The sequence below is a fragment of the Bombina bombina genome, chromosome 5, assembly GCF_027579735.1.
Source record: "Bombina bombina isolate aBomBom1 chromosome 5, aBomBom1.pri, whole genome shotgun sequence".
Lineage (NCBI taxonomy): Eukaryota > Metazoa > Chordata > Amphibia > Anura > Bombinatoridae > Bombina > Bombina bombina.
The window spans coordinates 1,060,615,079-1,060,635,347 of NC_069503.1; the positions used below are offsets into that span (position 1 = coordinate 1,060,615,079).

General features: G+C 43.0%; 1 protein-coding gene across 1 annotated transcript in view; it reads right to left on the reverse strand.

The window, feature by feature from the left end:
• Positions 1 to 4,348: 4,348 nt before the first annotated feature.
• LOC128661714 (ATPase family AAA domain-containing protein 2) overlaps positions 4,349 to 20,269 on the reverse strand; it is a 126,028-nt gene continuing 110,107 nt past the window's right edge. The window contains exons 5-6 of the mRNA XM_053715937.1: positions 15,886 to 16,014; positions 4,349 to 4,489 (exon numbers count right to left, since the gene is read on the reverse strand). Of these exons, the coding sequence (XP_053571912.1) occupies positions 4,454 to 4,489; positions 15,886 to 16,014 (165 nt within the window). The 3' untranslated portion in view covers positions 4,349 to 4,453. The remainder of the gene's footprint in view (positions 4,490 to 15,885; positions 16,015 to 20,269) is intronic.

Genomic DNA, 20,269 nt, shown 5'->3' on the forward strand with positions numbered 1-20,269 from the left:
CTTGGGATAGGAGAACTCTTTTCCAAGTTTATCTTCCATCCATGTGATCGAAGGGACTCCGAGAATTCTTCCGCAAGACGAAAAGATGGTGCTTGCACCAGAATATCATCCAAGTATGGGGCTACTGAGTTCTGGCAACGGCTAGTAGAACCCAGAACCTTCGTAAAGATTCTTGGGGCAGTAGCTAGGCCATACGGAAGGGCAATGAACTGGATGTGCTGGTCCAGGTATGCCAATCTCAGGAACTGAAAGTGTTCCCTGTGGATTGGAACATGAAGGTAAGTGTCCTTCAGATCTATAGTGGTCATAAACTTGCCTTCCTGAATTAAAGGAAGGATGGACCTTATTGTCTTCATCTTGAAGGAAGGGACACAGACATTTAAGCACTTTAGGTCCAGAATTGGGCGGAAAGTTCCCTCCTTCTTTAGGAACACGAAAAGGTTTGAATAAAAACCCAAACCTCTTTCTTCGATAGGCACCGGGACAACAACTCCTAAGGAGGATAGATCCAGAATGCACCCTAGAAACGCATCCCTCTTTTCTGGTCTGGTAGATAGATTCGTGAGAAGGAATCTGCCCCATGGCAGATTAAATTTGAAGCCTATCTTGTATCCCTGAGATACCACCTCCAGGACCCACGGATCCTGTATGTCCTTGAACTTGTATGTCCTTGTTTTCGGCGGGCTTCTTATTCTGCTTGTATTTATTCCAGGACTGAGCCGGCTTCCAATTACTCTTGGGTTGCTCGGGCTTGGAGGATTGTTGTCGTTGGGATTTGTCACAACGAAAATTAGAAGATTGTCGTCCCTTAGACTTGTTCTTATCCCTTGCCTCCGGTAACAGTAGAAATAATGGAGTCTTGACTTAGAAGTCATATCTGCAGACCAAGACTCCAACCAGAGCGTCCGGCAGGCTAGGACCGCAAAGCCACACGCCTTTGCATTTAGGCAAATAATTTGCCCGTTCGCATCACAGATAAAAGAATTAGCAATTCTAAGAGCTTTAATTCTGTCTTAAATATCATCGAGGGGAGAGACTCCACCTCAATGAGTTCCGACAAAGTCGCACCAGTAGGTAGCCGCTCCGGCAACCGCAGCCACCGGTTGAAACAGCTTTCTCAGAAAGCTTTTTATTTTCTTATCCATCGGCTCTCTGAATGAAGAACTATCCTCAAGCGGTATAGTAGTACATTTAGCAAGCTTAGCAATAGCACCATCAACCTTAGGAATGGAAACCTACAAATCCAGTTGAGAGTCCAGGAACAACTTTTTAAAAGTAGACAAGGGGGAAAAGGAAGAACCAATTCTTTCCCATTCGTTCTTAATAATGTTCGCCATCTTAACCAGCAAAGGAAAAGTCAAAGGAACATTCCTGTCTTCGTAAACTTTGTCTAATTTAGGTATCATAGGTTCTTCAGGCAGCGCGGCCTCTGGAACCTCTAACGTAGACAGAACCTACTTTAATAAAAAACCCAAGTGCTCAATTGATGGTTTCTCCTCAGCAGGAGGCTTAGACGCTAAGGACTCCGACCCAGAAAGTTCACCCTCTGAAGCTACAGAGGTTAACTCATCGGATAACTGGGACATAATAGCTAAATCCGATAAATATTTAGATGACTCAAGGTCAGAAGAGCTATATTTAACCTTTACCTTGCGTTTGTTAGAGCGAGGTACTGCACTGAGGGCCGCAAACACCGCCGTTTGTAACTGTGTGGCAAAGTCTACAGAAAGAAGGCCCCCTCCGGATGGAGGATTAGATGTGCTGGATAATGTAGCAAGGGTAGTAATCTCACGGGACGCCGAGTCCTGAGAGTTTGACGGCTCAGGGGGACTAAGAGCCTTAGAAGGCTTGTCTCCCTTATTAGATTTTATAACTGTGTTAAGGCATGTGGAACATAATTGAGTGGGTGGGAAAACCACTTTCCCTGCATCTCCAGACTAACTCATCAATACTCTCACTGAAAGGTTGACATGACTACTTAAAACTCCAGTCCTATCTCAATAGGGAAGATACCCTTTTTCAGGACTCTCCGAATCCTCTGCCACTTCTCTGCTACTTCCTAACGTGATGAAAAGCAAACAATAACTGGGGTAATGAGGAAGTGGGAGGGATATTTAAAGCCTTTGGCTGGGGTGTCTTTGCCTCCTCCTGGTGGCCAGGTATTTCCCAACAGTAAGGAATGAAGCAGTGGACTCTCTATTAAAATAAACTTTCCTTCCTAAGAAAGTCTACAAAAACCGAGTATAAACATACCCTAAAACATTTGTTGTTTGCTTTAGAGCGAAACCGCATGTTGATTAATAAAACCGCTGATTGCTCTGTGTAGTAAGTGGTTCCCTCAAAGGGCCATATCCCTATGTTTGAAAGAGCTAAAAAAAAAGGAGGGTCCCAGGGTTGCCAAAGGGTGCAAAAAGGTTGTCAGTGTCCTGTGTATTCCCTTCTAATTGAGGTGGGGCAGGAAAAAAACAGAATTTATGTTTACCTGATAAATTACTTTCTCCAACGGTGTGTCCGGTCCACGGCGTCATCCTTACTTGTGGGATATTCTCTTCCCCAACAGGAAATGGCAAAGAGCCCAGCAAAGCTGGTCACATGATCCCTCCTAGGCTCCGCCTTCCCCAGTCATTCGACCGACGTAAAGGAGGAATATTTGCAGAGGAAATATGCATAGGAGAAATCATATGATACCGTGGTGACTGTAGTTAAAGAAAATAAATTATCAGACCTGATTAAAAAACCAGGGCGGGCCGTGGACCGGACACACCGTTGGAGAAAGTAATTTATCAGGTAAACATAAATTCTGTTTTCTCCAACATAGGTGTGTCCGGTCCACGGCGTCATCCTTACTTGTGGGAACCAATACCAAAGCTTTAGGACACGGATGAAGGGAGGGAGCAAATCAGGTCACCTAGATGGAAGGCACCACGGCTTGCAAAACCTTTCTCCCAAAAATAGCCTCAGAAGAAGCAAAAGTATCAAATTTGTAAAATTTAGTAAAAGTGTGCAGTGAAGACCAAGTCGCTGCCTTACATATCTGATCAACAGAAGCCTCGTTCTTGAAGGCCCATGTGGAAGCCACGGCCCTAGTGGAATGAGCTGTGATTCTTTCAGGAGGCTGCCGTCCGGCAGTCTCGTAAGTCAATCTGATGATGCTTTTAAGCCAAAAAACTCTAAGCCATCTCCGTGGAGATGTTGCCTGTACAACGGCAAAGAGAATGACTGGGGAAGGCGGAGCCTAGGAGGGATCATGTGACCAGCTTTGCTGGGCTCTTTGCCATTTCCTGTTGGGGAAGAGAATATCCCACAAGTAAGGATGACGCCGTGGACCGGACACACCTATGTTGGAGAAAAATTGTGTTAGTAGGAGAGTAGGCTAAGTCCCCTAGCTTTGCTGTACCTGTGCAAGAGTACCTTCTAATAGACTGTGGGCTGTGACTGTGGTAAATGGCTTACCAAAGGTAGTACCCCTTCACCATCTTACCAGGCACCAAACTGCAGCAGTATCCAGTAGAGACCCTATCCAGTGATTGTACAAGTACAGCAGAAGATTTTAGAAGAAATCCCATTATCCCAAATGCGGAGGCTCAGGGATATGTCCCTGCGACGCCTGAGGGTAGTTATGTGTGCAGTATCTCCCTAGGGATTTCAGCCATAACAGTGTATTCCTATGTCCCTGTATCATTCAGCTTGGTAGAAATTTCTTATTTGTGAATTATTTGTCCTAGGGATAAAGGGTTTCACATTGATCTGAGCATCCCATATATTAATCCATAAGCGAGGAGCTAGAACACCTCTATTCTTAACCTACTCCTGGGAGACCAAGAACAAAACTGAAGAGATGGGAGGTGGGATGCATTTAAGCTCTTGTGCAGGTTTTTGGCCTCCTCCTTGTGGCGGGATTTATATCCCACATGTTATGAAGCCCTAGGGACTATCATCATCATACAAAAGAAATATTTTCGGTACAGGCAACAAAATGGACCCAGATTAAACGTTTAAATGGATACACATTTGGAAATAAATTTACACAGCAGATGTATAGACTACAATATACATTTTAGGCTTTAGAAAATGGAAGAATGTTATATTGTGCTTTGTGAGAACCTAAAAAATATAATAAATGAAGACCAAAATTTAATCTGCTATTCAACCACTATAGCTTTACATTTGGAAATAAGGCAAAGTAAGCAAAATCAAGCCTTGAGTAAGTAGAAAGAATGTTTTATTAAAAAAAAAAAAAAAAAAATCTCCCTGTAAAAACAGTGATTGTATTTTGTATTTTCTGACCACTAGTAACACGTATAATCTACTAGATTCTTTTTTAACTTAATAAATCACAATCAAATCATACAAGTAATTAAGATTTATTAGGTCACAATATATATTATATAATTTCATGTCCGAACAAAGCAAATGAAAGACCATTAAAAAAAAAAAAAAAAAGGTACAGATCTCAAATTCTGAAATTTCCAATTTCGACTTCCATTTCCTAAAAAAAAAAAAAAAAAAAAAAAAAGTTACATTTTATTGTTTTTATACAAAAACAAACACAAATTTAAACATTTTTCATATCTGACGTTGTAACATACCATTCCAATATAGCATTCCTCTTGTTCCTGGCCTAAGTTCAATATATAAGGTCAGATACTTTGTAGACACACAAATATGTTAAATGTAAATTATATATTTCTCATGTTGGATATGATGACATGTGGATGACACTGAGCTGTTTTTTCTTAAAATGTGCTGTTTTCAGAGGTTTTCGGTTAAACATTTACTAGCAGAAACAGGACAGACAATAGAGGACAAACATACATGGATAAGGAATATACTTCTCTAAAACTTGAATAAAGAAATCCACTGCACACCTGGGGAAATAGTGTGTTCTAAATAATTGTCTGTGAGAGCTATACAAAAAAAACCCCTAAACATTTGTATCTTAAAGGGACAGTCTAGGCCAAAATAAACTTTCATGATTCAGATAGAGCATGTCATTTTAAACAATTTTCCAATTTACTTTTATCACCAATTTTGCTTTGTTCTCTTGGTATTCTTAGTAGAAAGCTTAACCTAGGAGGTTCATATGCTAATTTCTTAGACCTTGAAGCCCACCTCTTTCAGATTGCATTTTAACAGTTTTTCACCACTAGAGGGTGTTAGTTTACATATTTCATATAGATAACACTGTGCTCGTGCACGTGAAGTAATCTGGGAGCAGGCACTGATTGGCTAGACTGTAAGTCTGTCAAAAGAACTGAAAAAAGGGGCAGTTTGCAGAGGCTTAGATACAAGATAATCACAGAGGTTAAAAGTATATTATTATAACTGTGTTGGTTATGCAAAACTGGGAAATGGGTAATAAAGGGATTATCTATCTTTTAAAACAATAAAAATTCTGGCGTAGACTGTCCCTTTAACCTACCTATCACTTACCAGGTGTGCATGGAAATAAAAGTACCACGTCCATTTTACCCAAATACACACCTCGCTCCCTCTTCATTCCTAGTTCTGTCCATCCTAGGGTGGACAGAGTTAGGGTTCCCTTTCTTATTACTACAATTATAGCAGAGGCTGTGTCTTAAACTTCCCACCTGCGGTTTTGCTAAAACTTATTTCCCTGGCATTGGGCTCTTCTGATGCTTTGGAGGCATGCTGTATACTATATTGGATTGAGGCTGGTTCGGTGGCATTTCTGATAACTACTGAGGGATATCCTTTGGATGCTGCTATTCCCTGAATATGGCTCGTTGCTAGAGCGTAAAAAAATCCAAACCCCCACCCCATAAATTATGCTTACCTGATAATTTTCTTTTCTTCTGACGGGAAGAGTCCACAGCTGCATTCATTACTTTTGGGAATTCAGAACCTGGCCAACAGGAGGAGGCAAAGACACCCCAGCCAAAGGCTTAAAATACCTCCCCCACTTCCCTCATCCCCCAGTTATTCTGCCAAGGGAACAAGGAACAGTAGGAGAAATATCAGGGTGAAAAAGGTGCAAGTAGAAGAACAAAAATTTACCGACGCCTCAGACAAAACGCGGGCGGGAGCTGTGGACTCTTCCTGTCAGAAGAAAAGAAAATTATCAGGTAAGCATAATTTAGGTTTTTCCACAGCTGCATTCATTACTTTTGGGAAAACAATACCCAAGCTATAGAGGACACTGCAAACAAAGGGCGGGTACAAAAAGGTGGCCCCTTTAAAAGGCACCACAGCCTGAAATTACCGACACCCAAAAAAAAAACAACAAGGGAAAAAAAAACGGAAGCCCAGGTAACTGCTCATTAGTTACGCAACCTGCAACACCGTACTAGTGACCACTCAGACCCAGAGTCTGCTGAGCACAAAAGCCTCCGAGGAGCCAGCCCTGCGGCTCTAGACTCCCACAAAAGTACCCCCAGACTAAAGGACAAGAACCTCTATCAACCCCCGAGAGGGAGAATAGAGAACCCTCTAAGAGATCCAAAGGACCATCCAACAAGGGCTCCAAATCAAAACTTGGAGCAAACCTAAGTTTGCCACAAGACCACTGCCTAGGGAGACAAACTCCCAAGAGGACAAAGACCAGAAAGAGAAGTCCATACTCAGGAAAAAACGCCACTATGATGACCAGAGAGCCACCCTCATACTACATATGGTGCTCCAAATAACAAAAAAAATGCAAGATTCTCATTGCCTCATAGACAAGTCAAACCATCCGGCTAGACAAGCATAGAAAGGATAATTGGCCTAGCAGCCAAAAAGGAGCTCTCCGTGAAAACACAGAGCCACCCAAAAACAAGGACTCGATGACCAAAGTTCAGGTAGCAAAGCTCATCCCAGCGAGAAGCGCCAAAAATACTTGGCAGCAGTTCCCTTCCAGAAAAAAATCGGACTCCAAGGAGCATCCCATCCCAGCAGCAGACGCCACCAGTAGAGAGATGGACATCAAGAACCCCCCCACCAAAGGGGAGAACAGACTCCATAAAAGTACACGGCCCAGAACCCCTACCCTGTTGCCTTCTAGAAGAAGGAACAGTCCCAAAGGGAAGATGGTATTCTGACCCGCAGCATCCTAATACCAGAATCCAGCCCCATGATCCTGAGTACGCAAGGAAGGGAAAAGACCCTCTGAGGAGAGAAAAAACATAATTTATGCTTACCCGATAAATTTATTTCTCTTGTGATGTATCGAGTCCACGGATTCATCCATACTTGTGGTATATTCTCCTTCCCTACAGGAAGTGGCAAAGAGAGCACCCACAGCAGAGCTGTCTATATAGCTCCTCCCCTAACTCCACCACCCAGTCATTCGACCGAAGGCTAGGAAGAAAAAGGAGAAACTATAGGGTGCAGTGGTGACTGAAGTTTTTAAATAAAAATATATTGCCTGTCTTAATAAACAGGACGGGCCGTGGACTCGATACATCACAAGATAAATACATTTATCAGGTAAGCATAAATTATGTTTTCTCTTGTAAGATGTATCGAGTCCACGGATTCATCCATACTTGTGGGATAACAATAACAAAGCTTTAGCACACGGATGAAGGGAGGGACAAGACAGGTACCTAAACGGAAGGCACCACTGCTTGTAGAACCTTTCTCCCAAAAATAGCCTCCGAAGAAGCAAAAGTATTGAATTTGTAAAATTTGGAAAAAGTATGAAGCAAAGACCAAGTCGCCGCCTTACAAATCTGTTCAACAGAAGCCTCATTTTTAAAAGCCCATGTGGAAGCCACAGCTCTAGTAGAATGAGCAGTAATTCTTTCAGGAGTCTGCTGGCCAGCAGTCTCATAAGCCAAACGGATGATGCTTTTCAGCCAAAAGGAAAGAGAGGTAGCTGTAGCCTTTTGACCTCTCCGTTTACCAGAATAAACAACAAACAATGAAGATGTTTGACGGAAATCTTTAGTTGCTTATAAGTAGAACTTTAAAGCATGAACCACATCAAGATTGTGCAACAGACGTTCCTTCTTTGATGAAGGATTAGGACACAGTGAAGGAACAACAATCTCCTGATTGATATTCCTATTAGAAACAACCTTAGGAAGAAAACCAGGTTTGGTACGCAAAACCACCTTATATGCATGGAAAACAAGGTAAGGTGAATCACACTGTAAAGCAGATGGCTCAAACTCTTCGAGCCGAAGAGATAGCTACTAAAAACAAAACTTTCCAAGATAGAAGCTTAATATCTATGGAATGCATAGGTTCAAACGTAACCCCTTGAAGAACTTTAAGAACTAAGTTTAAATACAGGCTTGATCCTGGCCAAGCCCTGACTAAATGCTTGAAAGTCTGGGACATCAGCCAGACGTTTGTGTAACAGAATAGACAAAGCAGATATTTGTCCTTTTAGGGAACTAGCTGATAATCCCTTCTCCAATCCTTCTTGGAGAAAAGACAATATTCTAGGAATCCTAATCTTACTCCATGAGTAACCTTTGGATTCACACCAATAGAGATATTTGCGCCAAATCTTATGATAGATCTTCCTGGTGACAGGCTTTCTAGCCTGAATCAGGGTATCAATGACTGACTCAGAGAAACCACGCTTTGATAGAATCAGGTGTTCAATCTCCAAGCAGTCAGACGTAGAGAAATTAGATTTGGATGCGTGAATGGACCTTGGATTAGAAGGTCCTGCCTCATTGGCAGAGTCCACGGTAGAACCGAGGACATGTCCACTAGGTCTGCAAACCAAGTCCTGCGTCGCCACGCAGGTGCTATCAGAATCACTGAAGCTCTCTCCTGCTTGATTCTGGCAACCAGACGTGGGAGGAGAGGAAATGGTGGAAATACATAGGCCAGATTGAAGGACCAAGGCACTGCTAGAGCATCCATCAGTACCCCCTGGGGATCCCGGGACCTGGACCCGTAACGAGGAAGTTTGGCATTCTGACGGGACGCCATCAGATCCAATTCTGGTGTGCCCCATAGCTGAGTCAGCTGGGCAAATACCTCCGGATGGAGTTCCCACTCCCCCGGATGAAAAGTCTGACGACTTAGGAAATCCGCCTCCCAGTTCTCTACTCCTGGGATGTGGATTGCTGAGAGATGGCAAGAGTGATCCTCTGCCCATCGGATTATTTTGGTTACCTCCATCATCGCTAGAGAACTCCTTGTTCCTCCTTGATGATTGATATAAGCAACAGTCGTGATGTTGTCCGACTGAAACCTGATGAATTTGGCCGCAGCAAGCTGAGGCCATGCCTAAAGCGCATTGAATATCACTCTCAGTTCTAGAATGTTTTTTCGGGAGGAGAGTTTCCTCCAGAGACCATAAGCCCTGTGCTTTCAGGGAGTTCCAGACTGCACCCCAGCCTAGCAGGCTGGCATCTGTCGTTACAATGAGCCACTCTGGCCTGCGGAAACACATTCCCTGAGACAGGTGGTCCTGAGACAACCACCAGAGAAGAGAATCTCTGGTCTCCTGGTCCAGATACAGTTGAGGAGATAAATCTGCATAATCCCCATTCCACTGTTTGAGCATGCATAGTTGCAGTGGTCTGAGGTGTAGGCGGGCAAAAGGAACTATGTCCATTGCCGCTACCATGAGTCCGATTACCTCCATACACTGAGCCACTGATGGCCGAGGAATGGAATGAAGAGCACGGCAAGTGGTTAGGAGTTTTGATTTTCTGACCTCTGTCAGAAATATTTTCATTTCTACAGAGTCTATCAGAGTCCCTAGGAAGGAAACTCTTGTGAGAGGGACGAAAGAACTCTTTATGTTCACCTTCCACCCGTGAGATCTCAGAAAAGCCAACACTATGTCCGTGTGAAACTTGGCTAGCTGGAAAGTCGACGCCTGAATTAAGATGTCGTCTAGATAAGGCACCACTGCTATGCCCCGCGGTCTTAGAACCGCCAGGAGGGACCCTAGCACCTTTGTGAAAATTCGGGGAGCCGTGGCCAACCCGAAGGGAAGGGCCACAAACTGGTAATGCCTTTCTAGAAAGGCAAATCTGAGGAATTGATGATGATCTCTGAATAGGGATGTGTAAATACGCATCCTTTAAGTCCACGATAGTCATATATTGACCCTTCTGGATCAGAGGTAGAAAAGTCTGAATAGTCTCCATCTTGAATGATGGTACTTTGAGGTCCAATATTGGTCTGAAAGTTCCCTCTTTTTTGGGAACCAGAAACAGGTTTGAGTAAAACCCTAGCCCTTTTTCCTCTTTTGGAACTGGGCGGATCACTCCCATGGTATGTAGGTCTTCTACACAGCGTAAGAACGCCTCTGTCTTTGTCTGGTTTACAGACAATCGAGAAATGTGAAATCTCCCCCTTGGAGGGGAGTCTTCGAAGTCCAGAAGATATCCCTGGGACACAATTTCTAAAGCCCAGCAATCGTGAACATCTCTTGCCTGAGCGAAGAGAGAGAGTCTGCCCCCTACTAGATCCGGTCCCGGATCGGGGGCTACCCCTTCATGCTGTCTTAGAGGCAGCTGCAGGCTTCTTGGCCTGTTTACCCTTGTTCCAAGTCTGGTTAGGTCTCCAGACTGACTTGGATTGGGCAAAATTCCCCTCTTGCTTTGCAGCAGAGGAAGCTGAAGCGGGACCACTCTTAAAGTTCCAAAAGGAACGAAAATTATTTTGTTTGGTCCTCATTTTATTTGTTCTATCCTGAGGGAGGGCATGGCCTTTCCCTCCAGTGATGTCTGAAATAATCTCTTTCAGTTCAGGCCCGAATAGTGTCTTTCCTTTGAAAGGGATGTTCATAAGTTTAGATTTTGATGATACATCAGCAGACCAGGACTTAAGCCATAACGCCCTGCGTGCTAAAATGGCAAAACCTGAACTCTTTGCCGCCAATTTAGCCAGTTGGAATGCGGCATCTGTAATAAAAGAATAAGCCAACTTAAGGGCCTTAATTCTGTCCATAATGTCTCCTCTAATGGAGTCTCCATCTGAAGAGCCTCTTCTAGAGCCTCAAACCAGAAAGCAGCTGCAGTAGTTACAGGAACAATGCACGCAATAGGTTGGAGAAGAAAACCTTGATGAACAAAAATTTTCTTCAGGAGACCCTCTAATTTTTTATCCATAGGATCTTTGAAAGCACAACTGTCTTCTATAGGTATAGTTGTACGCTTAGACAGAGTAGAAATAGCTCCCTCCACCTTAGGAACTGTCTGCCACGAGTCCCGCATGGTGTCAGATATGGGAAACATTTTCTTAAAAACAGGAGGGGGAGTAAACGGAATACCTGGTCTATCCCACTCCTTAGCAATAATATTCACAATCCTCTTAGGGACTGGAAAAACATCAGTGTAAACAGGAACCTCTAAGTATTTGTCCATTTTACACAACTTCTCTGGGACCACTATAGGGTCACAATCATCTAGAGTCGCTAATACCTCCCTGAGCAATAAGTGGAGGTGTTCAAGCTTAAATTTAAAGGCCGTCATATCAGAATCTGTCTGAGGGAGCGTCTTTCCTGAATCAGAAATTTCTCCCTAAGATAACAAATCCCTTACCCCTACTTCAGAACATTGTGAGGGTATATCGGATACGGCTACTAAAGCGTCAGACGGCTCAGCATTTGTTCTTAACCCAGAGCTGTCCCGCTTTCCTTGTAAACCAGGCAGTTTGGCTAAAACCTCTGTGAGGGTTGTATTCATAACTGTGGCCATGTCTTGTAAAGTAAATGAATTTGATGCACTAGAGGTACTTGGCGTCACTTGTGCGGGCGGTACTGGTTGTGACACTTGGGGAGAGCTAGATGGCAAACCCTCATTTACTACTGACTGAGAATCATCTATTGCTCTATTTTTAAGTGCTAAAATATGTTCTTTATAGTTTATAGACATATCAGTACAATTGGGACACATTCTAAGAGGGGGTTCCACAATGGCTTCTAAACACATTGAACAAGAATTTTCCTTGGTGTCAGACATGTTAAACAGGCTAGTAATGTAATAAGCAAGCTTGGAAAAAACTTTAATCAAAGCAAATAACACTTAGAAATAAAACGGTACTGTGCCTTTAAGAGAAAAAAAGCTGCACAAATTCTGCAAAACAATGTAAAAAAGCAGTAAACTCAACGAAATTTTTATAGTAGTATCATAAAGCCTTGGTAACTTTGCACACAGCTATGCAAATAAACAATTAACCCCTTAATTGAAAAACCGGATTGAAAAAACGTCAAAACCAGCAAAAAAGCATTCAGCACCTTCCCACAGCTCTGCTGTGGCGCCTACCTGCCCTTTAGGAACAATTTGTGGGGAAAAAACTTCTTTTACAGCCCTCAAACACAACAGGAACCTCTGGAGAAGCAGTTAGATGTCTCAGAAGAAAAGAAATTGTGCGACTGAGGCGCGAAAATAGGCCCCTCCCACCTCACTCGATGTTTTGAGGCCTATCAGAAACACAACAGAGTGTTTCATAAACTAGCCATGTGGGTTAAAAAACCCTAAAACAAGCCACAATGACCCCTTAAAGTCCCTCCAAAATACGTTATATTTGCAACTTTTCTAATAAACAAAAACGTTTTTTCCTATCAGTGTCACCAGTAACTAATGAACCCTTCATGCAAGCTGGAATTCCTATCAAGTGTTTGAAAACAGCTTACCCTTCCCTCATGGGGATATTGCCAGCCTTTTCTAGAATTAACACAGCCTGTCTAGAAAAAAATAGACTGAACATACCTCAATGCAGTTTACCCTGCAAACCGTTCCCCCAACTGAAGTTTTCCTGTACTCTTCAGCCCTTGTGAGAACAGCAGTGGATCTTAGTTACAAAGTGCTAAGATCATCATCCTCCTTGCAGAAATCTTCATCCCTTTTCTGCCAGAGAGTAAATAGTACACACCGGTACCATTTAAAATAACAAACTTTTGCTTGAGAAATAAAAAACTAACATTTTTGTCACCACACTCACTCTGCCCTTCTTAGTACTTAGAGTAGGCAAAAAAAATGACTGGGGGGTGGAGCTAGGGGAGGAGCTATATAGACAGCTCTGCTGTGGGTGCTCTCTTGCCACTTCCTGTAGGGAAGGAGAATATCCCACAAGTATGGATGAATCCGTGGACTCGATACATCTTACAAGAGAAATAAGGGCCCACAGGCCTTCACGGATACTGAGGTAACTCCAAATCAAGGAGAGCAACGCAAGCACACATCCCCCACCCTTCCCATCCCATGAGAGTCAAAACCCCACGTTCCCCTCAAGGGACACGCAGGAGAACCAACCTTAAGGTTAAACTGAACCGCCCACGCCCGTTCCAGGCAAGAGACAAGGTCCTAAGCCAGATTCCTTAAAAATGGGAGTGATCGCAAGATCTAACCGCCTGAGGAACCCATAAGCAGCCTCCTATGTTAGGGGCGCACCCAAGACCAACTCTTCCACCATCTAAAGTCCCTAGACGTAGAGTACCAGCAACAGCCTCAAACCCAAGAGTCTGAAAACCTCCTGACCAGTCTAAGAAAACGGCAACCACATTGATCATAAGGTAATCCTTTGTAGATAGGCTTAACGACCTGATCTACACGCTGGTGTATATAAATGGTAATTTCCTTGACCCCCAGGAAGGCGAAGGTCTGTATCAGACCCCTGACCTCCTATCCGCAAACCCAAAAGGCTAGGGCTCCATAAGGTCGAAGCACCCGAGAGTCTAAAGACCACGGTATGACAAGGGGCAGTTCTTAGATTAAGAAGACGACAGTCTCCAGAGATACTCACATGATCGGACTTCCGAAAATCCTGTAACAGGAATAACAATGAGAGCCTCACAGCTCTTGACAGAAAATACAGGGCGATCCACCCCCCTACACTCCAAGCACTAGAGCAAACAAGACGCTGATTAAAGGAAGGACATGACCGCACTTCCAGACACAGATGACCCAACCCAAGACAGGAAGACAAGGGACTCCACCACCAAAAAGGAATGAGACTGGGCTACGAGATTCAACATCAACAAAAGTGAAAACGAAAATCATCCACCACCCGGAATACTAGACCTCCCAAGGTCATACACATCTCCATTAAAGGAATGTGAAACTATGGTACCGAGTCCACCGGGACCTTTAGAAACCACAATGTCTTAAAAAGTCGGTCACGTATCCCAAACAAATTGAAAGCAAATGACCAACTTAAATCAGAGCTCATAACCTTCCATCCAGAAGCATTGGATCTACGCACTAGGCCTTCATACTTCGTAGTAGGTTTAGGATCCGAGCCCAGAATCCATATCAAAGTGACATTCAGAATCCGACAGGATAATCAGCACCATGAGGGTGACTGGAACCCAAGGAACAGCAGATAGTGCCCGACCAGTACCAGGCAGGTACAAGAACACTCCAGAACTGTCTAACGTCCAAGAAAAATCAACCCGAAGATTCAATAATATCAACTAGAAACATAACTTCATTCTTAACCAAAAAAGCGCAACTTCCGAGGAAGTGTCCACATGACCACAAAATCACAAGTATCAGTTCTAGAGAAGAACATTCCCAAAAGTGATTATATCAGACGTGAGCTTATTAAAACAAATCAAATACATCCTATCCGGATCAAAATAAAAGTAAGGCAGCACCCGCAGATGAACTCCCAAGTAAAATGGGTACGCCAACAGGACCAGCCAATCAGAGTCCCCATTCACCCAAGTTTAGAACGATACATAAAAGAAAGAAAGAAAAACAGACGTCAAGGAGATTAGCTTCATCCCCAAAAGTCTAACCCAGTTTGCCATCCGGCAACTAAGGCAGAGGGTCCCTCGGCCCACTAGGACTGGAATCTTCTAGAACTGCAAAACATGCCTTAGTATGACACGAAGACGTGCCAGCCTATAACAGAAGGCAAAATTATCCCTCGCTGGATCGATCAGCGACCCCGGCACCGAGGTTGGGGCCCCTGAAGCCTCAGAGGCCAACGCTTCCCCAGAAGGCCGAACTGAATTAGGCCATCTCACGCCCAACGGGCCCTGGTTGACAGAACAAGGAAAGTACCTTAAAAATATTTCACTTGGGAGATATAAATGAGCCAGTGCCATAGATATGGCCATGTGGAACCGTGCCGTAACCTCTGAAGGAAGGTTTTGGGACATGCGCCTCACCAGACATGGAATCCTCGGATGGCCGATTCGGGAGAAGAGAGTACTCTAGAACGGCAATCGGAACATAACTGATGGGCATGGATAACCAGGGCCATTTCATATTCACCACAAAACGCATTCTCTGAATCGAAGATATCCATGTCTAAAAAAAAATCAGAATCCTCCATAACTTTGGGTTTACAAAAATGACAAACACTAACTGGCACCCTTTTTACACCCCTAAACCAGGTCACGAGGCGCACCGTGCCAGTCACAAAAAGAGTGTGCAAAACTAAAGAGATTGTGCCAACTGATAAGGCAGTTATGTTCCGAAAAGCCTTGAGCCTAAGCTTACTACACATTAGCAGATATAACCACATAACAAACATGATTAAAGTCCCACCTGTTCAGTAACCCCCCTCAGCAGATAGTCGTGATGGTGATGGTCGCTCTATTTAAACGCATATATCTATAGAGTCCTCCAGGGGTAACCCCCCTCAGTAAATACAGCAGATTTGCATTATCAACAAATGCATGATAAAAAGACAATATAAAAGCACTTAGTCTGTACATCAAATGAGCAGATTTTTTCTGACAAATTTCAAAGTTATGTCTATTTCCATTCCCACTGCATCATGTGATCACCATCAGCCAATCACAAATGCAAATACATATATTCTGTGAATTCTTATACATGCTCAGTAGGAGCTGGGGACTCAAAGTGTAAATATGTGCACATTTTGTTAATGGAAGTAAATTGGAAAATTTGTTTAAAATTTCTGCTCTATCTGAAGCATAAAAGTTTAAATTGAGTGTCCCTTTAAGAATACAATTTTTATATAAGGAATGTGAATCTGTAAAAAACATACCTTTAGTAATATAGTTTTGTCATAGTCTTTGCGATGCCTGTAAATACACTGGCTTAGGATGGCATACAGCTTTTCCATTTGAAATACATTATATCCATTACTTTTTTCTACAACTCTGTTCAAAAGTGTCTGAAAAGTAAACAAAAACAAATTAAACATTCAACACTAAACCAATGTCTCTATATTTTAAGCAATGTTATATTAAGGTATAACTGGGAACTTAAGTTATCAAGAAAAAGATTATTCCTGGGCTGCCCACCTGTAGACCAGTTAAAACTGCAATTTAAGCATTCTAGTTGCAGTTGTTATATGTCTAGCTTATATTAATCTCCTGGTCACCCACCGAACATATTTTTATTTTCTCACTGGGTGGCACGAGCTATTAGTCAAACCACTCAACATTTTGGAACTAATGCTCAAGCTGCCGTCATTACAATGTTTAGGATAAAGTTTTAACAAGGCATATTGTTCACTATTTGGCAAATGTGATTGCCTCTTGATAGAAAATTTATTTAAAAACACAATGTCAACTGAACGAATAGCCAGTAACAGCCTAATGTGACTTTACCAGAGATGAACTTTCATGTAGTGTATTAGTCTGGTAAAATAAGCAAGAAAACACCAGGCAATTCCTCCATGACCAAACCATGGCAACCCCAGGCACATGGGTCCAGATGTGGTTTCCTGCCATCATCTTTAAGGGGACTAAAGCTCAAGGGTCATAATTAGCTTACACAAAGAAATAAGTGCTCATACAAGGAAAGAACAAAAGCATAATGGCTTGTTCTGTGGCTAGTCACCCCACGAGGAGCAGCCCCCAATGTCTCAATTATTATGCACAAAAAGAGATGCACTCTCACAAATGGGATATACATTTCCTGCCCACAAAGAGGAGGCAAAACATCCCTATACTGCAGAGCTTTGCTCCACCTCATCTCCCAGAATTCCCCTGTCACTCAGTTATATATGGTAAAGCAGAGTAATAAGGCTAGAAACCGGGGAAGGACCAAAAAGAAAGTGCAAAACAGGACTTGCCGCCAACTGTAATATTTACTAGGCAAGGTTCTAGAATCTCACCATCATGAAAGAAATACATTTATAGAAAGTAAGCATAAAGTATTAATTTATGTGTGCTCTAATATCAAAGCAGTGACGTCTACAAAACCACCAGAATAGGGTGAGACAGAGTTAAAATGGACAGCAGACACCTTGAGATTTTTTTTTATTATATATAAAATGTTTAGATGTGCGCAATGAAACATCTGAAATGTATGCTTGTTATTTATTTTGCCCCCTTTTCGTGTAACTTAGTTTTAAAAAACATTAGCAATTTTTAATTCTCGGAACCGGGAATACCCCCTGTTGACTCCAAGGCTAACCATGCTACATATACATCCAAAATTTGCAATATAATATTGGAGCAGTTTGAAACATCCTCAAAAGTGGAAGCCACATTAGAAGGCTGAAGATTCCATGCTAACAAGGCTTCACATTGTTAAAGCGATCTGTGTGTAATTTCAGCTTGGGAGAAAGACCAGCTCACCTGTAGGTGATTACTACTGCAAAAGGTGGAGGCCTAAATAAAAGGCTGAAATCCCAGGGGAGAAAAAAAGATTAAAAGGGCTTACAAAAAAAAAATAAGCCTATGTGAACTTTTTCTATATCAAATATCTCAGATGTCAAATATTAAGCCTGGGAGAGGAATTATTAATATGGCTAAAGGCAATGTTAAAGGATATTATACTATTTAAAACTGATGCTCTGCTAGCCTTTTTAGGAAACATACGATCGAATCTTTCTAGTATTAATTGGCCAGTATAATATATAAATGCGCATATATTTAATATGGTAATGAAACAACATATTTCCTAAAATTTACTTTACGTATTTGTTTACTGCAAGAATGTGTAAAATAAACCGCTAAAAATAAAACTAGCTATATTAAACCGATGGCTTCAGTCCTAGAAGGGTCCACACTATGAAGTAATACTCAGCCCTTGTCTGTGTATTAAAGCAAATTGCATAATCGCAATCAAAATTCCCAAAAACAAATTACGCTTACCAGATAATTTCATTTTCTTCTGTATAAGGAGAGTCCACGGCATCATTCCTTACTGTTGGGAAGTACTGAACCTGGCCACCAGGAGGAAGCAAAGACACCCCATTGATTACCTCTCCCACTTCCCCCATCCCCCAGTCATTCTGCCGAGGGAACAAGGAACAGTAGGAGAAATATCAGGGTATAAATGGTGCCAGAAGAAAAATATATTTTGGAGGGCCGCCCATCGGAGAACACGTGCGGGGGCCGTGGACTCTCCTTATACAGAAGGAAATGAAATTATCTGGCAAGATATAATTTATGTTTTCCTTCTTAATATAAGGAGAGTCCACGGCATCATTCCTTACTGTTGGGAAACTTATACCCAAGCTCTAGAGGACAAGGAATTTTAACGTGAGGGACAAAAAGAGAGCTGGACCCTAATCTGAGGGCACCACAACCTGAAAAACCTTTCTCCCGAAAGCTGCTTCAGCCGAAGCAAAAACATCAAACTTATAAAATTTAGAAAAAGTATGTAAGGAGGACCAGGTAGCCGCCATAGAGGCCTCGTTCTTAAAGGCCCAAGAGGCTGCTCTAGTAGAATTATCCGTAATCCTCTGAGGAGGTTTATGTCCCGCTGTCTCATAAGCAAAGCGGATAACACTCCTTTACCAAAAAGATAAGTAAGTCGAAGAGACCTTCTGACCCTTATGTTTCCCAGAATAGACAACAAACAAGGAAGAAGTTTGTCTAAAATCTTTAGTAGCCTGAAGATGGAACTTCAAGGCACGAACCACGTCCAAATTATGAAGCAAACGTTCCTTCGAAAGAGGAGGATTGGGACACAAGGAACGAACCACAATCTCTTAATTGATGTTGCGGTCTGACACGACCTTAGGAAGAAAACCTAACTTAGTACGTAGGACAGCCTTATCAGAATGGAACACCAGATAAGGAGGCTCACATTGCAAGGCAGCAATCTTAGATACTCTGCACGCAGAAGCAATAGCCAATAGAAAAAGAACCTTCCAGGACAACAATTTAATGTCAATTTCATACATAGGCTCAAACGGAGCCCGTTGCAAAATCTTAAGAACAAGATTTAGACTCCAAGGAGGAGCCTTATTTCTAAACAAAGGGCTGATACTAGTTAGAGCCTTAACAAAAGACTGTACATCTGGGAGCTCCAAGAGCTTCTTGTGCAGTAAAACAGACAGGGATGAAACTGTCCCCTCAGGGAACTGGAGAAACGACAGGATCCTGGCAACCTTAACTTTATGCCAGGAAAATCCACACTTCACACCAGAATAAGTAGGTTCTCCACACCTTATGATAGATGTGACCAGTAACCGGCTTACAAGCTTGAATGAGAGTATCAATAACTCTCTCAGAAAACACTTTTGGCTAGAACTAAGCGTTCAATCCCCACGCAGTCACCCTCAGAGAATCTAGATTTTGATGAACAAAAGGACCCCGTTCCAGCAGATCCCTGAGACAACGTAACTTCCACGGCAAAGAGATGAAGACATCCCCACCAGATCCGCAAACCACATCCTTCGCGGCCACGATGGAGAAATCAGTATCACTGATGCTTGCTCCTGCTTGATGCAAGCCACTACATGAGGAAGGAGTGGTAACGGCGGAAAAAAGGTAAATTAGACTGAACTTTCAAGGCACTGCTAATGCATCTATTAGCTCCACATGAGGATCCCTGGACCTCGACCCATATCTGGGTAGCTTGGTATTGAGACGGGACGCCATGAGATCTATCTCCGGCGTCCCCCACCTGTTGCATAACTCTGCAAACACTTTGGGATGGAAAGACCATTTCCCCCGGATGAAAGGATCGTCTGCTGAGAAAATCCGCTTCCCAGTTGTCCACACCCGGAAAGTGGATCTCTGACAGTGAACAGCTGTGGGCCTCCGCCCACTCCAGAATCCGAGATACTTCCCTCATTGCTAGGGAGCTTCTCATTCCCCCCTGGTGGTTGATGTAAGCCACCGAGGTTATATTGGCTGATTGGAATCTGATACGAACCCAGGAGTAGCCAAGCCTTCAGAGCATTAAAGATTCTCCGTAATTCCAGAATGTTGATAGGGAGGGAGCATTCCTCCTTAGTTCACAGGCCCTGTGCCTTCTTGGCACCCCAAACAGCTCCCCATCCTGATAGACTTGCGTCCGTAGTCACAATCTCCCAGGATGGTCTTAAGAAGGATGTCCCTCGGGACAGATGATCTGGACAGAGCCACCAAGAGAGCAATTCTCTCAACCGGTTGTCCAGAGAAATCTGTTGAGACAGATCCGAATGATCGCCGTTCCAATGCCTCAGCATGCACAGTTGAACC